General features: G+C 38.1%; 1 protein-coding gene across 4 annotated transcripts in view; it reads left to right on the forward strand.

Annotated features, from left to right (window-relative positions):
• PASK (PAS domain containing serine/threonine kinase) overlaps positions 1 to 14194 on the forward strand; it is a 31207-nt gene extending 17013 nt beyond the window's left edge. For all 4 annotated transcript variants that reach the window (XM_060767948.2, XM_060767949.2, XM_060767950.2 and 1 more), the window contains 8 exons: positions 164 to 345; positions 3675 to 3842; positions 5602 to 5727; positions 6252 to 6386; positions 8214 to 8413; positions 9205 to 9338; positions 10697 to 10843; positions 12289 to 14194. In XM_060767948.2, the coding sequence (XP_060623931.2) occupies positions 164 to 345; positions 3675 to 3842; positions 5602 to 5727; positions 6252 to 6386; positions 8214 to 8413; positions 9205 to 9338; positions 10697 to 10843; positions 12289 to 12515 (1319 nt within the window). In that variant the 3' untranslated portion in view covers positions 12516 to 14194. The remainder of the gene's footprint in view (positions 1 to 163; positions 346 to 3674; positions 3843 to 5601; positions 5728 to 6251; positions 6387 to 8213; positions 8414 to 9204; positions 9339 to 10696; positions 10844 to 12288) is intronic.
• The last annotated feature ends 238 nt before the right edge of the window (positions 14195 to 14432 follow it).

A 14432-nucleotide genomic window follows, 5' to 3' on the forward strand; every position in this document is an offset into this window, starting at 1 on the left:
AGTCTGTTCAAGGACTTCCAAGTTGCCCATTCTTGGTTTGCCCCTGGAGACAGACACTCGTGGGGGGCGGGATCCATCAAATGTGGATGGCTGTATTATATTTACACATACACACACATACTTGTATCGCCTATCGGTGTTCTCTTGTTTTATAATGTTGTAGGTATACTTTTTGAAGTGAAGCGTGTAGAATTACAAGACCCTGCTGCTCTCTTTTGTGTTTGGGTTATGAGAGACCATTTCCAGAGCCAGAAAGAAGCAGCGGCAAAGACTCATTTACTTCTTTCCAGATTGGCCAGTTCCTCTCAAACTCTTGTAGATGTCTCTGCTGTCAACTTGGCAGAAGTAAGTGTACAGAGTTCTCTTTTAATTAAGTCATAGTTTATGGGTTATGGAATTTATAGTTTTTGAAGTTGCAACAGTAAATAAATAAATGTCTAGTGAACTATATTCTTCTGGAAAGCTTGATCCACTTAGGCCTCGCTCAATTTAGGTTCAAAGAATACACTGAAGTAAGACTAAGTCATTAAGAGTCCAAAATATGGTTTTATTGATGACAAATACAGTAATTAGAAATTGATGCAAAAAGCATAGAATATAAGCAATGTTCACCAGATATACACTACTAGGTGTTATGTTATACTCTTAGCCTCAGATGGACCTTCATGCTTTCAGGCAAGGCACCAGCATTCAGCTTTCCAGAAGCTTTGGGATGCCATAGAGATGAATTCCACCTTGTTCCTTCTCCCCTGGGCTGTGGAAGATTCTGTCAGTGAGGACTTCTTATCCGCACTGGGACCAGAACGGTCAACCTGGCTGCATCTCTATTTAGCTAGTGCTTTATCACACCAGAGCTCAAAGAGTAGGCAAAGAGTATGCATCCTATCTGAAATCCTGTGACTGCTTTTTTGCAGAATTCTGGGTCTTGTAATTTAGTGAGACCCAGGACCTCTCTGGCTGAGCATTTTAAAGGCCTTTCCCCTCAACTACAAGCCTCAGAATTCTGCAGGAGGCAGCCACAGGATTTCAGATGGGATGCATATTCTTTGCCTACTCTTTCAGCTCTTGTGTGATATCAGCCTATAGTATTATGCTCTTTATTGAGTAGCCTGCCCTGTTAAGCTATGGAACATGAGTTTAAAAGCAAGCTAGTATATATATTTGTATTATTGTTTTATAACAAATGGGGAGGGATAGATGAAAAGCCCAATTACAAAATTTCTAGCAAATTTCAATTAAGATGGCATGTAGCCTCCCCCCGGGAAAGTCCGTAGTTTGGATGGGTAAGTGTAGATTAGAATCCACACCGAAATGAGTTATTTTTGTCTGGTATGGCACGGGTTTTAGGGTTGTCTGGAAGCGCTCTGAAGTTAATATGAAGATGAGACATGTTTCACAGTGTACTTTGTTTTCTAGCACTGTGTTTCTAGTTCCTGATGTATTATTTTACTGCCATGGTCTAGGTTATGTTTAAAAGGTCTATTTATTTATTTATTTACTGCGCTTATATACCGCAATTCTCAGCCCCCAAGGGCGACTCAGTGTTTTTCAGGAATACCATAGTTTGAGATATTTCACATTGTGTACTTTTTCTAGGCCATTGTTTGTTACTTCTCATTATATCCCCATTTCACTCCCATGCGTAGCCTATTGCTATGGGCATATTGTTGAATTTCATCTGTCATTTTCTTTTAGCATATACTGATCTGATTAGTTCAAAGTGTAAGAGGAGTACTTTTAGACCAAAAATGTTTCAGGCTCCTCTCCCCCATCCGTGCCAATCTCTTCTTCGTTTTTTCTTCCTGGTAAACTGCATTAACTTTGCGGAGATAAAAAAATGAGTGTTAGGTTCAGTTTCACAAAGTACTTTTTAATAAAACAAATCAGTTCAGCTCAAGATACGGCAAGGGAAAGTACTCAGTTCATAGAGGTATAAAAATGATGAAAGTTTTTCATTTGGTTGCATCTTGAGGCATAGGTGGTAGTGCACTTCCACACACCTGCTGCTGAGATATTCCATCAGCCAGATGTTGCTTGTTTCTGGAAAATACATTGGCAAAGTGGCTTTTTCTAGTCTAGTTACTTGAAAATGGAGGGATATATGATGCAGTACTTTGAATGTTAGATTATGGCTCTGGAGACAATGGGTTCACATCTGGCCATGAAAAGCCACTGGATGACCCTTGGCAGGTTGCACATTCTTAGCCTCAGAAACCCCTGTGATGGGTTTGCATTGGGGTTGCCATAAGTCGGAAATGACTTAAAGGCACACAACAACATGTTTCATGTGGTCTAGATTTGAATGCTAAATGTGAGTGCCTTAAAGCTCCAAATTCTTTCCGGACGAGACTATCAACAATATTGACAGCACTTTTGTGACATTGTTCTGAGCAATTAGCAAGTTATAACTCTATTTTTTTTAATTGTGTCAGAAGCAACTTGAGAACATATTGCAAGTTGCTTCTGGTGTGAGAGAATTGGCCATCTACAGAGACATTGCCCAGGGGATGCCAGGATGTGTTATCTAGGAGACTTCTGTCATGTCCCCACAAGCTAGAACTGACAGACGAGAGCTCACCCCGTCTCACAGATATGAACCAGCAACTTTCAGGTCAGCAACCCAACCTTCAGATCAGCAGTTCAGCCAGCACAAGGGTTCAATCCATTGTGCCACTGTGGCTCTTAGCTACATCACTAATAAAAAGAAGTTATGACCAAGACTAAATGGCAAGTTTTGAATAGAGTTCACAAGGAACAACCTTCTTGGTGCAGTATACTGGCAGTAACACATTTTTCAGCATCACATAACAGTGGTAAGGGGAAGACAGATACATTCTGCTGACTCTGGGGATCATGTTTTCTAGGCCTGACTTTTTGTGGCCACTGCACCTACAGCTTTTGTTTTTTCTGCTCCAGAGGGCTCTGATCAAGGTACACTGTCATAATGCACCAATAAGATTATGACTATGATTTTTTTTATCTTCCAAGTTGCATTTTATCTATTGCCAAGTTGCTGATATTGGCCACTGGCAATAGGATGAGAATTGGGTGGGCTAAATGTGATCCACATCTACGTGTTTCTATATACTCTAGTGTCCTCTAACCCATTCCACAGCTGTTTTGCCAACATTTGACTGTTTGGTTCAGCAATTTTAGGAAAACACATTATTGATGTTAAAAAAAGGTATATGGGAAGAAAATTGTAGCTATACATATACACACTCTACTCTTTGCCAAAATCCAGCAGTGGCTCAGATGCAATTCTGGGAAGAGAGCTTTCAGAAAGAGCCAATGCCGTTCACCTCCTATTGGATCAAAGAAAGTTTGGCCTATAGTGAGATCTGTTTTCAATTGTCAAAGTTTTTAAAAATGGAATCATTCTATAAAAATACTTTTGGGTTTAAAAGTTTAGGAATTATTTTGAATGTATTTGTTCATTTATATTTTGTTGCTGATTTTTCCAATGTCAAAATAGTTCACAAAAGGAAACAGGTGAAACTACTGTTACTAGACTACCAATGCAACAAGGAGGCAATTAGGGGTGGTAATATCTCTCTGCCTTTCATAGATTTTTTTTCATGGATCATCCCTGTTTGGCCCTGACTTTCAATCTGAATTCACTCTGAATTCACTCAGATTTTATAGTGTTTGTTTGCCTGTTCCTTTTTTTGCAGCTGATCAAAACAACACCTTTGTTTGAGAATTCACGACGAGTTGAAGAACTGGAAAAACTGAAGGCTTGTGAGGGAGAATATGGGAAAAAGTATGATACACTTGGACTCATTGGCAAAGGAGCCTTTGGATTTGTTTGGACGGCCAAATGTAGAAAAGATCAAAAAGAGGTAAAGCGAGCAAAAGTAGCTTTCATGTATTTACTTAATAGTTCTTCTTTGATATGTTTGTGGTTTCTAGAAACCTCAAGATTTCTTCATTTCAAAGTACAGGCAGGAACATAGAGTTAATGGTGAACTTAGGTTAATGTTAATGTCAAAGCTCGTTGTCTAACATTACATTTTTCATTAGTGATTTGTACATTATGGGCTATTAAATTATGGCTTTGATATTTGTGAATGTTTAGGATGGCTGTGCTTTTTCACATGATATTTGATATGTAAGGAGTCAAAGATCATTCTTTGTAGAGAGTAGAAAAGGAGTCTCTTGTATTTCCCACTAAGATACAGTACTGGCATAGTTTAGCTGCCAAGAAATGTGCCAAATGCTGCTTGGGCAACATTCCTAGGGCTGCAGAGTACCTACCTGACTAGGATTCTTTAGACCACCAGGATGGCACACTATCCAATTCTGACAACATTTCTCTGAATTGAGAGGGGTGGCACAATTCTTCTTTTCTTGAGATGAGCAGTAGCAAGGGAAGGATAGCTTTACTAGTAAACACAGATGAATTACAATTGATTTTGGATCCCCAATCAACAACAACAGGAAATCTTTTAAAGTTAAGCTATAGATTTGGAAGGAACCTAGGGTTCTTTTATATGTGGAGCGTCTGTTAGTTTCTTGTCAAACTACTATCAGAATCCTGGACAAACAGTCCTGAGACAGTGTTGTGAACTTGGCTCTAGCTGTTGCAGTTTGGGTTTTTTCATAAAAAACCTAAGGGCATCTGGGAGGCTTGCCTATTTATGTGGCAGAAGGAATTGAGAAAGTATTCCCCTCTGGATTTTACTGATCTACAACGCCAATCATTTATTGCAATTGACATTTGTTGCAAGGTCTGATGGAGATGCTGCTGGCAAAATCTGTAGGCCACGCATTTGACACAACATGTTCAATAGCAGTAAAATAAGAGTATCATAGTGTTTAGTCAGACACATATCTGTTGTAGCTGATGGGCCTCTAAATACCCATTAGAATAGTTTGCATTGTTTCACATCCATTGCATTTTGGCTGATGAGCAAGTATTAACACTGCCAGCTGTTGCAGCTGTGTTTGATTCCAGGGTGTTTAATAACATTTTTACCCAGTGAAGGCGTTTAAGCCAAATCCTTTGAGCTACTGGATAGCTCACTGGATCAGGCTGTTATTTGTTGCAATCCTAGATATTTTGATATACTTGGAAATTTGAAACTGTGAAATGAGTATGTCATTACAGAGCGGTATAACTTTCTCTACCTCCCATGACAAACTTTTAGAGAGGGAATGTTGTACGCCTGACCTGGAGCCACCTATGACCACACGACCACACAAGAGTCCAGAGTATAAGCAAACAGTTTATTGTAAAAACATATAAAATACATGAAAAAAGCAGGAATAAGGAAAGGAGAGGTATAATCATAACAAGATGATAGCCACACAGGAATCCAAATGTCTCATAAAAATCCAAGTCCAGGATTATCCAAAAATCACAAGCACAGAAGAAATCCATAAGCAAAAGGTATACATAATAAACTTGAGCAGGAATAATAAAACAAGAACATAGAAAACTTCCCGAATACTTGAATCCAAAACCAAGACTTAACTTGACACAATGACTAGGAAATTCAGGCTGGACTTCTTACTTTAATGGAGCCTTGTATACAGTTTTACCAAGACCAGTCATTGCCTACCTAGGTTTTGTTTCTTTTTGCTTTCATTTATTTACAGGTTGTAGTGAAGTTCATATGGAAAGAGAGAGTATTGGATTATTGCTGGGTAGAGGACCCTGAATTGGGGACAATCACACAGGAGATTTTAATTTTGAGAAAGCTTCAGCACCCCAATATTATTAAGGTATAGTTTATCAAGTATGCAAATGCATAATTGTTGATGTGTACTTTCTGGATTAAGTAAATTTCTTTTATATTCTGATGTTGTGGCACAAGTTAATTTTGTCTATCAACAACACTTGGCTATATTCAATTATGGCTAGATTTAACCTGGTGCGTACAATCCCTCGTACAAGGAATCCCATATGACAAGTAATAGTTGGTACAAGAAATCTTGCTAACATTCTCATGTTGATTTGCATTATCATCTCAGTCCTTGATCAGAACACTGTTAGGAGATGTCATATAACTATGTTAATTCTCTTAAAATGGAAAACTGAAGTGTCTGACATTGTTCTTAACCAACATTTTCCAACATGGTACCTTTCAGATGTGCCAAACCACAAGACTTGCCTTCCCTAGCCAGTCGCCTTGCTCAAGGGATGATTATATAGCTAGATCCATTCTTTCTTCTAGAGTTAAGGTAGCGGGATGCTTCATTTGTTATGTTCTTTTGTGAATACAATGTATGGCACTCCTTGTCACCAGATACTTGATGTATTTGAGAACCGACAATTCTTCCAGTTGGTGATGGAGAAGCATGGGTCCGGCCTGGATCTCTTCACGTTCATTGATAACCAACCTGATCTGGATGAACCTTTGGCAAGTTACATATTCAGACAGGTAAGATTTAGAGGAGGCAAAATCTGCAAGTAAGTGAATACCTAAGCATGAATATGCAGCTTGTTAACTGATGAGATAAGATAAAAACAAGCATGAGTAGGTGTGATGAGGTCCATAGTGAAAATAAGGCCCCTCCTCTATCCGTATCATCAGTCCAGATAGAGGCCCTGACAGCTACTGTTTATTTTTTAAAAAGGCTGTACATTAATAATTGTATAAAAACGGTCATATCTCTTTTGGCCACCATTCCCCTTGCTTAGCAACACTTGCCAATATTTAGGGAGGAAGAGAAAAAAACTCAGTAGCACAGAGAGAGAAAAAAAATAAAATTGCAGCTATTTTGATTGTCTTTGATCCAGACCCGAGGCCCCTTCTACACTGCCATATAATCCAAATGATCACATAATCCACATTATCTGTTTCGAATTGGATTATATGAGTCTACACTGCCATAAAATCCAGTTCATAATCTGGATTTTATATGGCAGTGTAGAAGGGGCCTGGGAGTGGACTGAAAACTTTATTAATAGAAAATTATTGAATGATCTTTATTTCGTTGTGTTTCAGTGGATCATTTGCACATTAATATTGAATTCGAATGGCCTTACTGTAACAGCTCACTTTACTATAAATTATAAGACATTATGTTTCATAAATACTGGGAATATTACGGCATTGTAAAATGTGATGTCATATAATGAATCATATGTAATTCCACTAATAAAATAGGGAGGTTATTCCAGTGACACTCCACAGCCATTTCTAAAGTTACAGTCAGATAGTGCTGAGTATTATATTAGCTGCAGTGGAAGCATTGAGACTAAATGACAATACAGTTTTGAACACAAGCAGAGAAAAAGTGATTAGTTAATTTCATGGCAGAATGAAAACTACAATCTTTCAAGTTCTGTTTCAGTACTGAAAACTACATTAAAACAGCTCTCTTAATTTGTTTATTTGCTTACTGTTTGTTACAGTTGGATCAGACATGATAAGCAATTCATAAATACAATTCAAAGACAACACAGTGTTAATCTTGATCAGTAAGCAAAGTGAACTTATAGCACCTTTGAGACTAACTGAGAGAAAGAAGTTGGCAGCATAGGTTTATATAGGATGCATGATATCAATAGTTTAAATTTTATTTATTTATCATGTCAGAAGCAAATTGAAGGTGAGTTGTAATGTATTTAAAAATACAAACAAAGTTTACACTTGGCATTATACTAAATGTCCTTTGACCACTAGCTGGCCACTTGGAGTGCCTCTGGTGTTGCTATAAGAAGGTCCTCCATTGTGCATGTGGCAGGGCTCAGGTTGCATTGTAATAGGTGGTCTATGGTTTGCTCTTCTCCACATTCGCATGTCGTGGACTCCACTTTGTAGCCCCATTTCTGTAGTCTGTTTAGCGCCCTCCAAGTCACTCAGTCTTCTGTGTGCTCAGGAGGGAGTCTCTTACTCGGTATCAGCCATGGATTGAGGTTCTGGGTTTTAGACTGCCACTTTGGACTCTTGCTTGCTGAGGTGTTCCTTCGAGTATCACTGTAGATCTTAAAAAGCTATTTCTTGATTGAAGGCATCGGCGTACTGGCTGATATCCGAACAGGCGATGTCACTGCCTTTGTCCTTTTATTATTGACTGCTACTTCCCGGTAGATATCAGGTGGTGCAATACTGGCTAAACAGTATAATTTCTCTAGCGGTGTGGGGCATAGGCATCCTGTGATAATGAAGCATGTCTTGCAGCATGCAACCAAATAGTTAAATAATTTTCAGGAAGTGTGCATTTGGTATCCATCCTGAACTCTTGTTCTCTCTGAATGTCAGCTTGTGTCTGCAGTGAGCTATCTACGTTGTCAGAACATCCTTCACAGAGATATCAAGGATGAGAACATCATAATTGCCGAAGATTTCACTATCAAGCTGATAGACTTTGGTTCAGCTGCTTACCTGGAGCCTGGCAAGCTGTTCTATACCTTTTGCGGAACTATTGAGTATTGCTCACCAGAAGTGCTCTCAGGCAATCCGTATGTATGACTTGGAAGTAAACCCTTTGCATGTTGTCAGAAGTACCATGAATTAAAAGAGAGGAAAGCCTCCAGAGTTAATGCAAGAGTAAAGGAAGGACAGTGGGGAATGATCACATCTTGGATTAATAAATCGAGGTACAGAAGAAGTTTTGGCAGCACATGCAGACAGCTGGTAGACAATTACATTAACTGTAATTTCACCATGCAGACTATAGTTAACTAAGATCAGGAGATAAAACCCACGATCTGAAGTTGGCTTAATGTCCTGGCTGATTCTGAGGCTCTTTATTATAATGTCCTGGTTTGGAAGAATTGGAAAAGTATAGTTAAAGAGAGATATGCTGTATATACATATTCTTGATTACACAATGATAAGTGAGGTGCAATTGTCCATATGTTTTAGTGGTTATCGGGGTTTTTTTTATTCTCCTTGTTCTTTTAAAAAGTATCCTTGACTATTGACAGACACATGTAGGCAATTCTTCTATCAATATCTCTTATCCCATTCACAACATTTGAGAAAGATGCAAGTTGGGAAAGAAAGTGTCTTGATAGATTGGGAGGAAGAAATTGCTTGTGCCATCATCCTGTTTTATGTGCCTGTGTAGTCTCCTCAAGTTCCCTGTCAATGCATAGTAATTGCATGAATTTCTGAGGGTTTTATTAGGCACAGAATATTAAGAGATGGTTTGCCATTTGTAGTATAATTAAATGTGGATTTTAAAAATCCACTTTTGTCTGAAATATTTCTGAGCATTATAAGCTTTAAACTCTGTATTCCTCTGTAGATATCTAGGACCGGAACTGGAGATGTGGTCACTTGGTATCACACTTTATACCATAATTTTTGGAGAAAATCCTTTTTGCGAGCTGGAAGAAACTATGGATCCTGTATTAAGACCTCCTTATGGTGTATCAGATGGTGGGTATTTAATGAAAGAATTGAGGAATTAGGACCAGGAATAGATTTTCTGAGCAAATGGGATTGAATAGATTTTCTCAGGTCTTGAAAAAAGTGGTTTGCAAACATGTCATGAAATGCTCAAATAGATATGTTTTGCCTTCTTGATATTTCATAAGTGGCTTGGTGTCAGTAATGATAGACTAAGGGAGAAGCACATGATTGAATGTTTGAGAAATGTGCACATATTCCATTGCCACTTATCAATATTCTAGAGCAGTAGTTCTCAGCCTGTAGGTCCCCAGGTGTTTTGGCCTACAGTTCCCAGAAATCCCAGCCAATTTACCAGCTGTTAGGATTTCTGGGAGTTTAAGGCCAAAACATCTGGGGGGCCACAGGTTGAGAAGCACTGTTCTAGAGCAGTGGTTCTTAACCTGTGGTGCATGGAATGGAACACCAGTGGTCTGCAAAAACTAAAATATGGTCTGCAGCCTCACTGTTACTACACGAGAGCGGTTGCTCTCGCAAAACTCTCTTATAGTGCCAATGCTTATTAAATATGGGTTTTTTTGGGTGAGCAGATGGCAGCTACTGGATGGCATATGTTCTGTATCAGAAACTAGAGCTGATGTGGTCTGTCCAATGCAATTTTCTGAATCAGTACCTCAAATAACTAAACCGAATCTAAAGTTGACCAAAACCCTTTTGGTACTAATTTTGGGAGAGTGGTTCCCGATCACAGTGTTCCTTGGTTAAAGTGGTCCCTGGTCAAAAAAAAGTTGGGAACCAATGTTCTAGGGAACAGTTCTAAACACTCTCTTTGTTCAGTTAATGGTCTCTAGTGAGCCTAGAAATATAATGGGGGCAGAGTAGTTTGTGACTTTAAGCATTATCTTCAGGCCCCATCAGAGTTGAAATAGCAAATAGTTTCTTATTTTGTCAGTCCAAGATTTCTCCTGCAGCAAAGCAATGTAAATATTAGCCATAATAAAGCCAACATTATCAGGAAGATCAGTAGTGGTATCAGTGAACTTCAGAGTTTACTAAGACTTCTGTTTCGATATATTGTGAACTGTAGTTGAAACAGATAGTTAGAGAAGTCACGATAGTTTATTGACCTTGTGAGGCATGACTCTCCTTGCATAAAAAAGCTCTTGTGCCTCCATTTCCTTTTCTCTAAGTTATTTTCTGTACTTTTCATATTGACTGCACTAGTACCTTCTCAGTGATTGTAGAAGGACATTTTTTGTTAGCTGTCTGCTCCCCTCCATTTAAAGAAGTAAGATTTCAAGCAGCTTCTGGAACGTCTGCTGGTTGCCAGGCAAGCAGAAAGTCACTATAAAAGTTACTGACATTCTCCTTTTCCTTGTGTACCTCAGGCCTGATGGATCTCCTGTCTGGACTCTTGCAGCCATTTCCAGAGGATCGCACAACATTAGAAGTAGTAGTAAAGCATCCTTGGGTGACACAATATGTGAACCTGGCCAACTACACATGGGAAGAAGTATTTGCCTCTGTCAAGTCAGGTAGGAGGCAGGGTTCAGAAAGCAATTTTCAAAGCATTCTTTGAATTTCCAATTGAGCAAAGAATGCCAAAAACACTATTGGAAATGACTTTCCACTTACATGGGTGGTGAGCTTGTTGGAAGTAGCAACCTTCCAAGCCTTCACTATTTATTTGTTAATGTATATATTTGCTAATCTGTATTGTATGTATATATTGGTTTGCCAGTTTGACTGACCTCTGGTGTGGAAGGGGCTACAGACATGTGATTGTACTGAGCATGTTCAGACTCAAGACTCAATTTTGTTATGAGTATGCTTTTGGACTTCAATGTTAGCAGTTTGAGGTGGATGCAGTTTGCATTTTGGACTTAGGCAGGAACAGTTTACTATATGTTTGCTTTGAGAAGTACAGTTATACAGTTTGGATTTTCATAAGATGTAAATTTAAAGACTTTGGACTATGGACTATTGATTAAGAATGATGCCCGGTATTATCAACACGGAGAAACTACATCCTATGTATAAATGTGCCTGTATGCTGAATTAACAAAATATGTTACTTTTTAAAAAAGATTTTGGTGTTTTTCCCCCCTTTGAGTGTATATTTTTAAACTGAGAGGTTTCAAGGGAGAGTATATGTTTTGGGCAACTGCATTTTCAACTTCAAAGAAACATTTTAAAACTCTGCTAGGTAAATATATGTTTTCTGTGCAGTGGCATGTCTTTGTCCCTGGCAGTTCAAAGACATGGTTTATCAGTTTAACAGCTGAGTTACATGTGTGCCATTACATGAATGCTTGTGAACATCACTTTTTTCAAAGGGTTGACTTCTAACAAGGTCATGTCTTTCCTTGACTAGTGGTTTTCAAAAGATGGTCTCCAGATGTTCATAGAGATTCACATTTTCCAAAAGGATATGACATCATTTTTCCTTTTCAAAAAGGTTATGAATGCTATTTTCCCAAAAGAGCCTGGTTAAATAATGGGTTGAAAATAGTATGGGATGTTTGGCTATTAGAATATGTAATAGAAATGCCTGCAAAACACAATTCACTACTGGTTACTTTTTATTGATTGTATCAACAAAACCACAGTATCCTTCCAGTTGGACTCCTGAAAGGCTACTGCACCTTGATTTTCCCCTCCGACCCAATGAGTATTCAACGAATTCTGCAGACAAATCAAATGAATCAAGTCATGTTTCATTTTTACCTGACACAAATGGAAAGAAGTGATCTGCTCTTTCTCTTTCCATGTCTTAGGCCTATGTTTGCCTGTCATTCATAATATAGTTATTCTTATTTCCTGTTAAGAAAATTTCCTTTAATATAAAAATTTTAAAAGATATATAGGATTATGGTCTAGAGCTGGGGCTGCTGCTACTTTTGGAAATATGCAGGGGTTGTTGAGTAATGTTTGTGCCTCAAATTTAATAATGCTATATTTCTCTTCCTTTATTCCACAGAAGGCAGCCGTTTCAAAATTTTCTCTACTGTCTGCAGTCATGGTGGCATCTGGGCAGCCCCGAGTATAGAAAGCGAGCAAAGTTTTAATGATGATCTCTATAATTTTGAACAGCCCAATCCCCCGCCCACAAGAATTGCCACTTCTTCAGAGCAAGAGCCGTCAACCTCCCTTCGGTGTCAGGACGAGAAAAGTCTGTGCTCTCAACATCATTTTGGTCTTCCTTAGCTGCTAAGGGAAAGTTGCCACAAGGATATGAATTATTTTGCTATCTACATGTTGTGAATAAGTGGGATCATGCAAATCTCTATGCTCACTATGAGTAGCTATCACATCTACAGGCTCTAGGAACCAACCATGGAATTAAAAAACAATGTATGAGGTTTTTAATGTGTAGAGACAATACAAATTATCTTATGACATCTAGCAGAATGGGTGCTGATGTTGCCAGTGGATATAACAGGCAATTACTTTCCTATTCGTACATTGCGAGTGTATTCATTGGGGCAGGCCCATTCACTTTTAATAATAACTTGGTTGTTATTACTGTTCACAACGGAATCCTTTATTGCCAAAGTGGCCTAGATTACTCAACTGGTAGGAATTACTTTTAATTTTAGATATTTTGTAGAAACGCTACCTTTTAGTGCCTTTTTACTGGCATACCAGACTATCATTTATGTATGGGGTCCAATTGAGATGGCTGATAATGTGAACTAACTAAATGGCAAAGGTGCTCTAGAAAGAGTTTCTGATGGCCCCAGATTCTAACTTCATTCTGTTGTAAGATATCATCCATTGTCAAATCATATTCATAGCCAAGAAGATGGTCAACATGAGCCAACAATAATTCCTTTCTTGAGTTTTTAGGACACTTATAGTACTGAGGACTTTTTGGAGGTGATATCCAGCAGCTCAATTCTTGCTTATCAAGAGAAAAGAAAGGATTTCTAATGTTTTATGTCACTATTGTACATTTAAGTGAAGTTTCCATATGTCTTCAGAGAACCCTAGTCATACAATTCTCATTAATTTTTTTATTTCTTTTAATTTTTTTTAAGAACCTAACCCAGTTGAGGGAAGCAGGCTTAGAAATACTTCCCAAATACTTTCATAGTTTCTCTGGAAGCTATGTGAAATTTTGAATTTTACGATAGTAATAGCTATTTTTTATAAATGCTCAGACATTTTATACTTCACTTTTGAATTTTTTTTGAAACAGCGTATTATTTTTTCCAAGTGAGTTGTACTGTAGCACAACACGATAATTTTTCAGTACTTCTGTTTATGAATAACAGGAAATGTTCTGAAACATGACTGTATTTGCTGTTAAAGGTCTAGGCGTTTCAGTAATATATCTTCAGATTTTTTTAATAGAATATACTGATTGTTATTTTACTGGAATCCAATATAAAAACTTCATGTCTTTCTTTTCTTGAAGGAAGATATGAATCTGTAGTGAAGAAAATATTTCAAAGAGCCATATGAGCTCCTTTTCAAAACAGGTGGGATGTAGACAATAATTTAATTAAAATCTGATTAATTTAAAATAGGTTTCTCAATGCCCTGGTTCCTCTGCTTAGGAGGAGTTGGATTTTGGAGAAATATCTACTAATTATCATATTATCCAAAATCCTAATGAGATATATTCTATGAAATTACTGAAGAAATTCCTGTTATTGGATGCTGTTCTTTTGGAGAGAAACTATTTTTAGCTTACCAGGATTTATCAACTAAACTTTAACCTGAATGCCAAACCATCTCGTGTGACCGGAATTTGTACTGTAGTCTGTATTGTAAAACATGGTAGCTTTTCTGATTGCCATGCTGTCTATCCTAATTGTCCCAAAGGGACACTAAATGTTTGTATCTTAACATGTGTCCATAAATCTCATCTTCCTGTCAAATAGTGTGATTGTCCTGCTTGTCCTTTCTGAAAGCAGTCCTTTCTGCTTTGCAAACTTTCCAATCTGATCAGGAAACCACAGTTCTGTATTACATGTTTCTCCTGCCCCTTTTGCCAAATACCTTAAAGTAGGATGATGTGCCTTTCTCTCCCTCCCCCATCCTTTTACTTTGCCCCTTTGGTTGTTGGAGAAATGCTGGACCACTCCAACAACCGCCATGTCAGACTACACAGAGAAG

The sequence above is a fragment of the Anolis sagrei genome, chromosome 3, assembly GCF_037176765.1.
Source record: "Anolis sagrei isolate rAnoSag1 chromosome 3, rAnoSag1.mat, whole genome shotgun sequence".
In the NCBI taxonomy this organism is placed as follows: Eukaryota; Metazoa; Chordata; class Lepidosauria; order Squamata; family Dactyloidae; genus Anolis; species Anolis sagrei.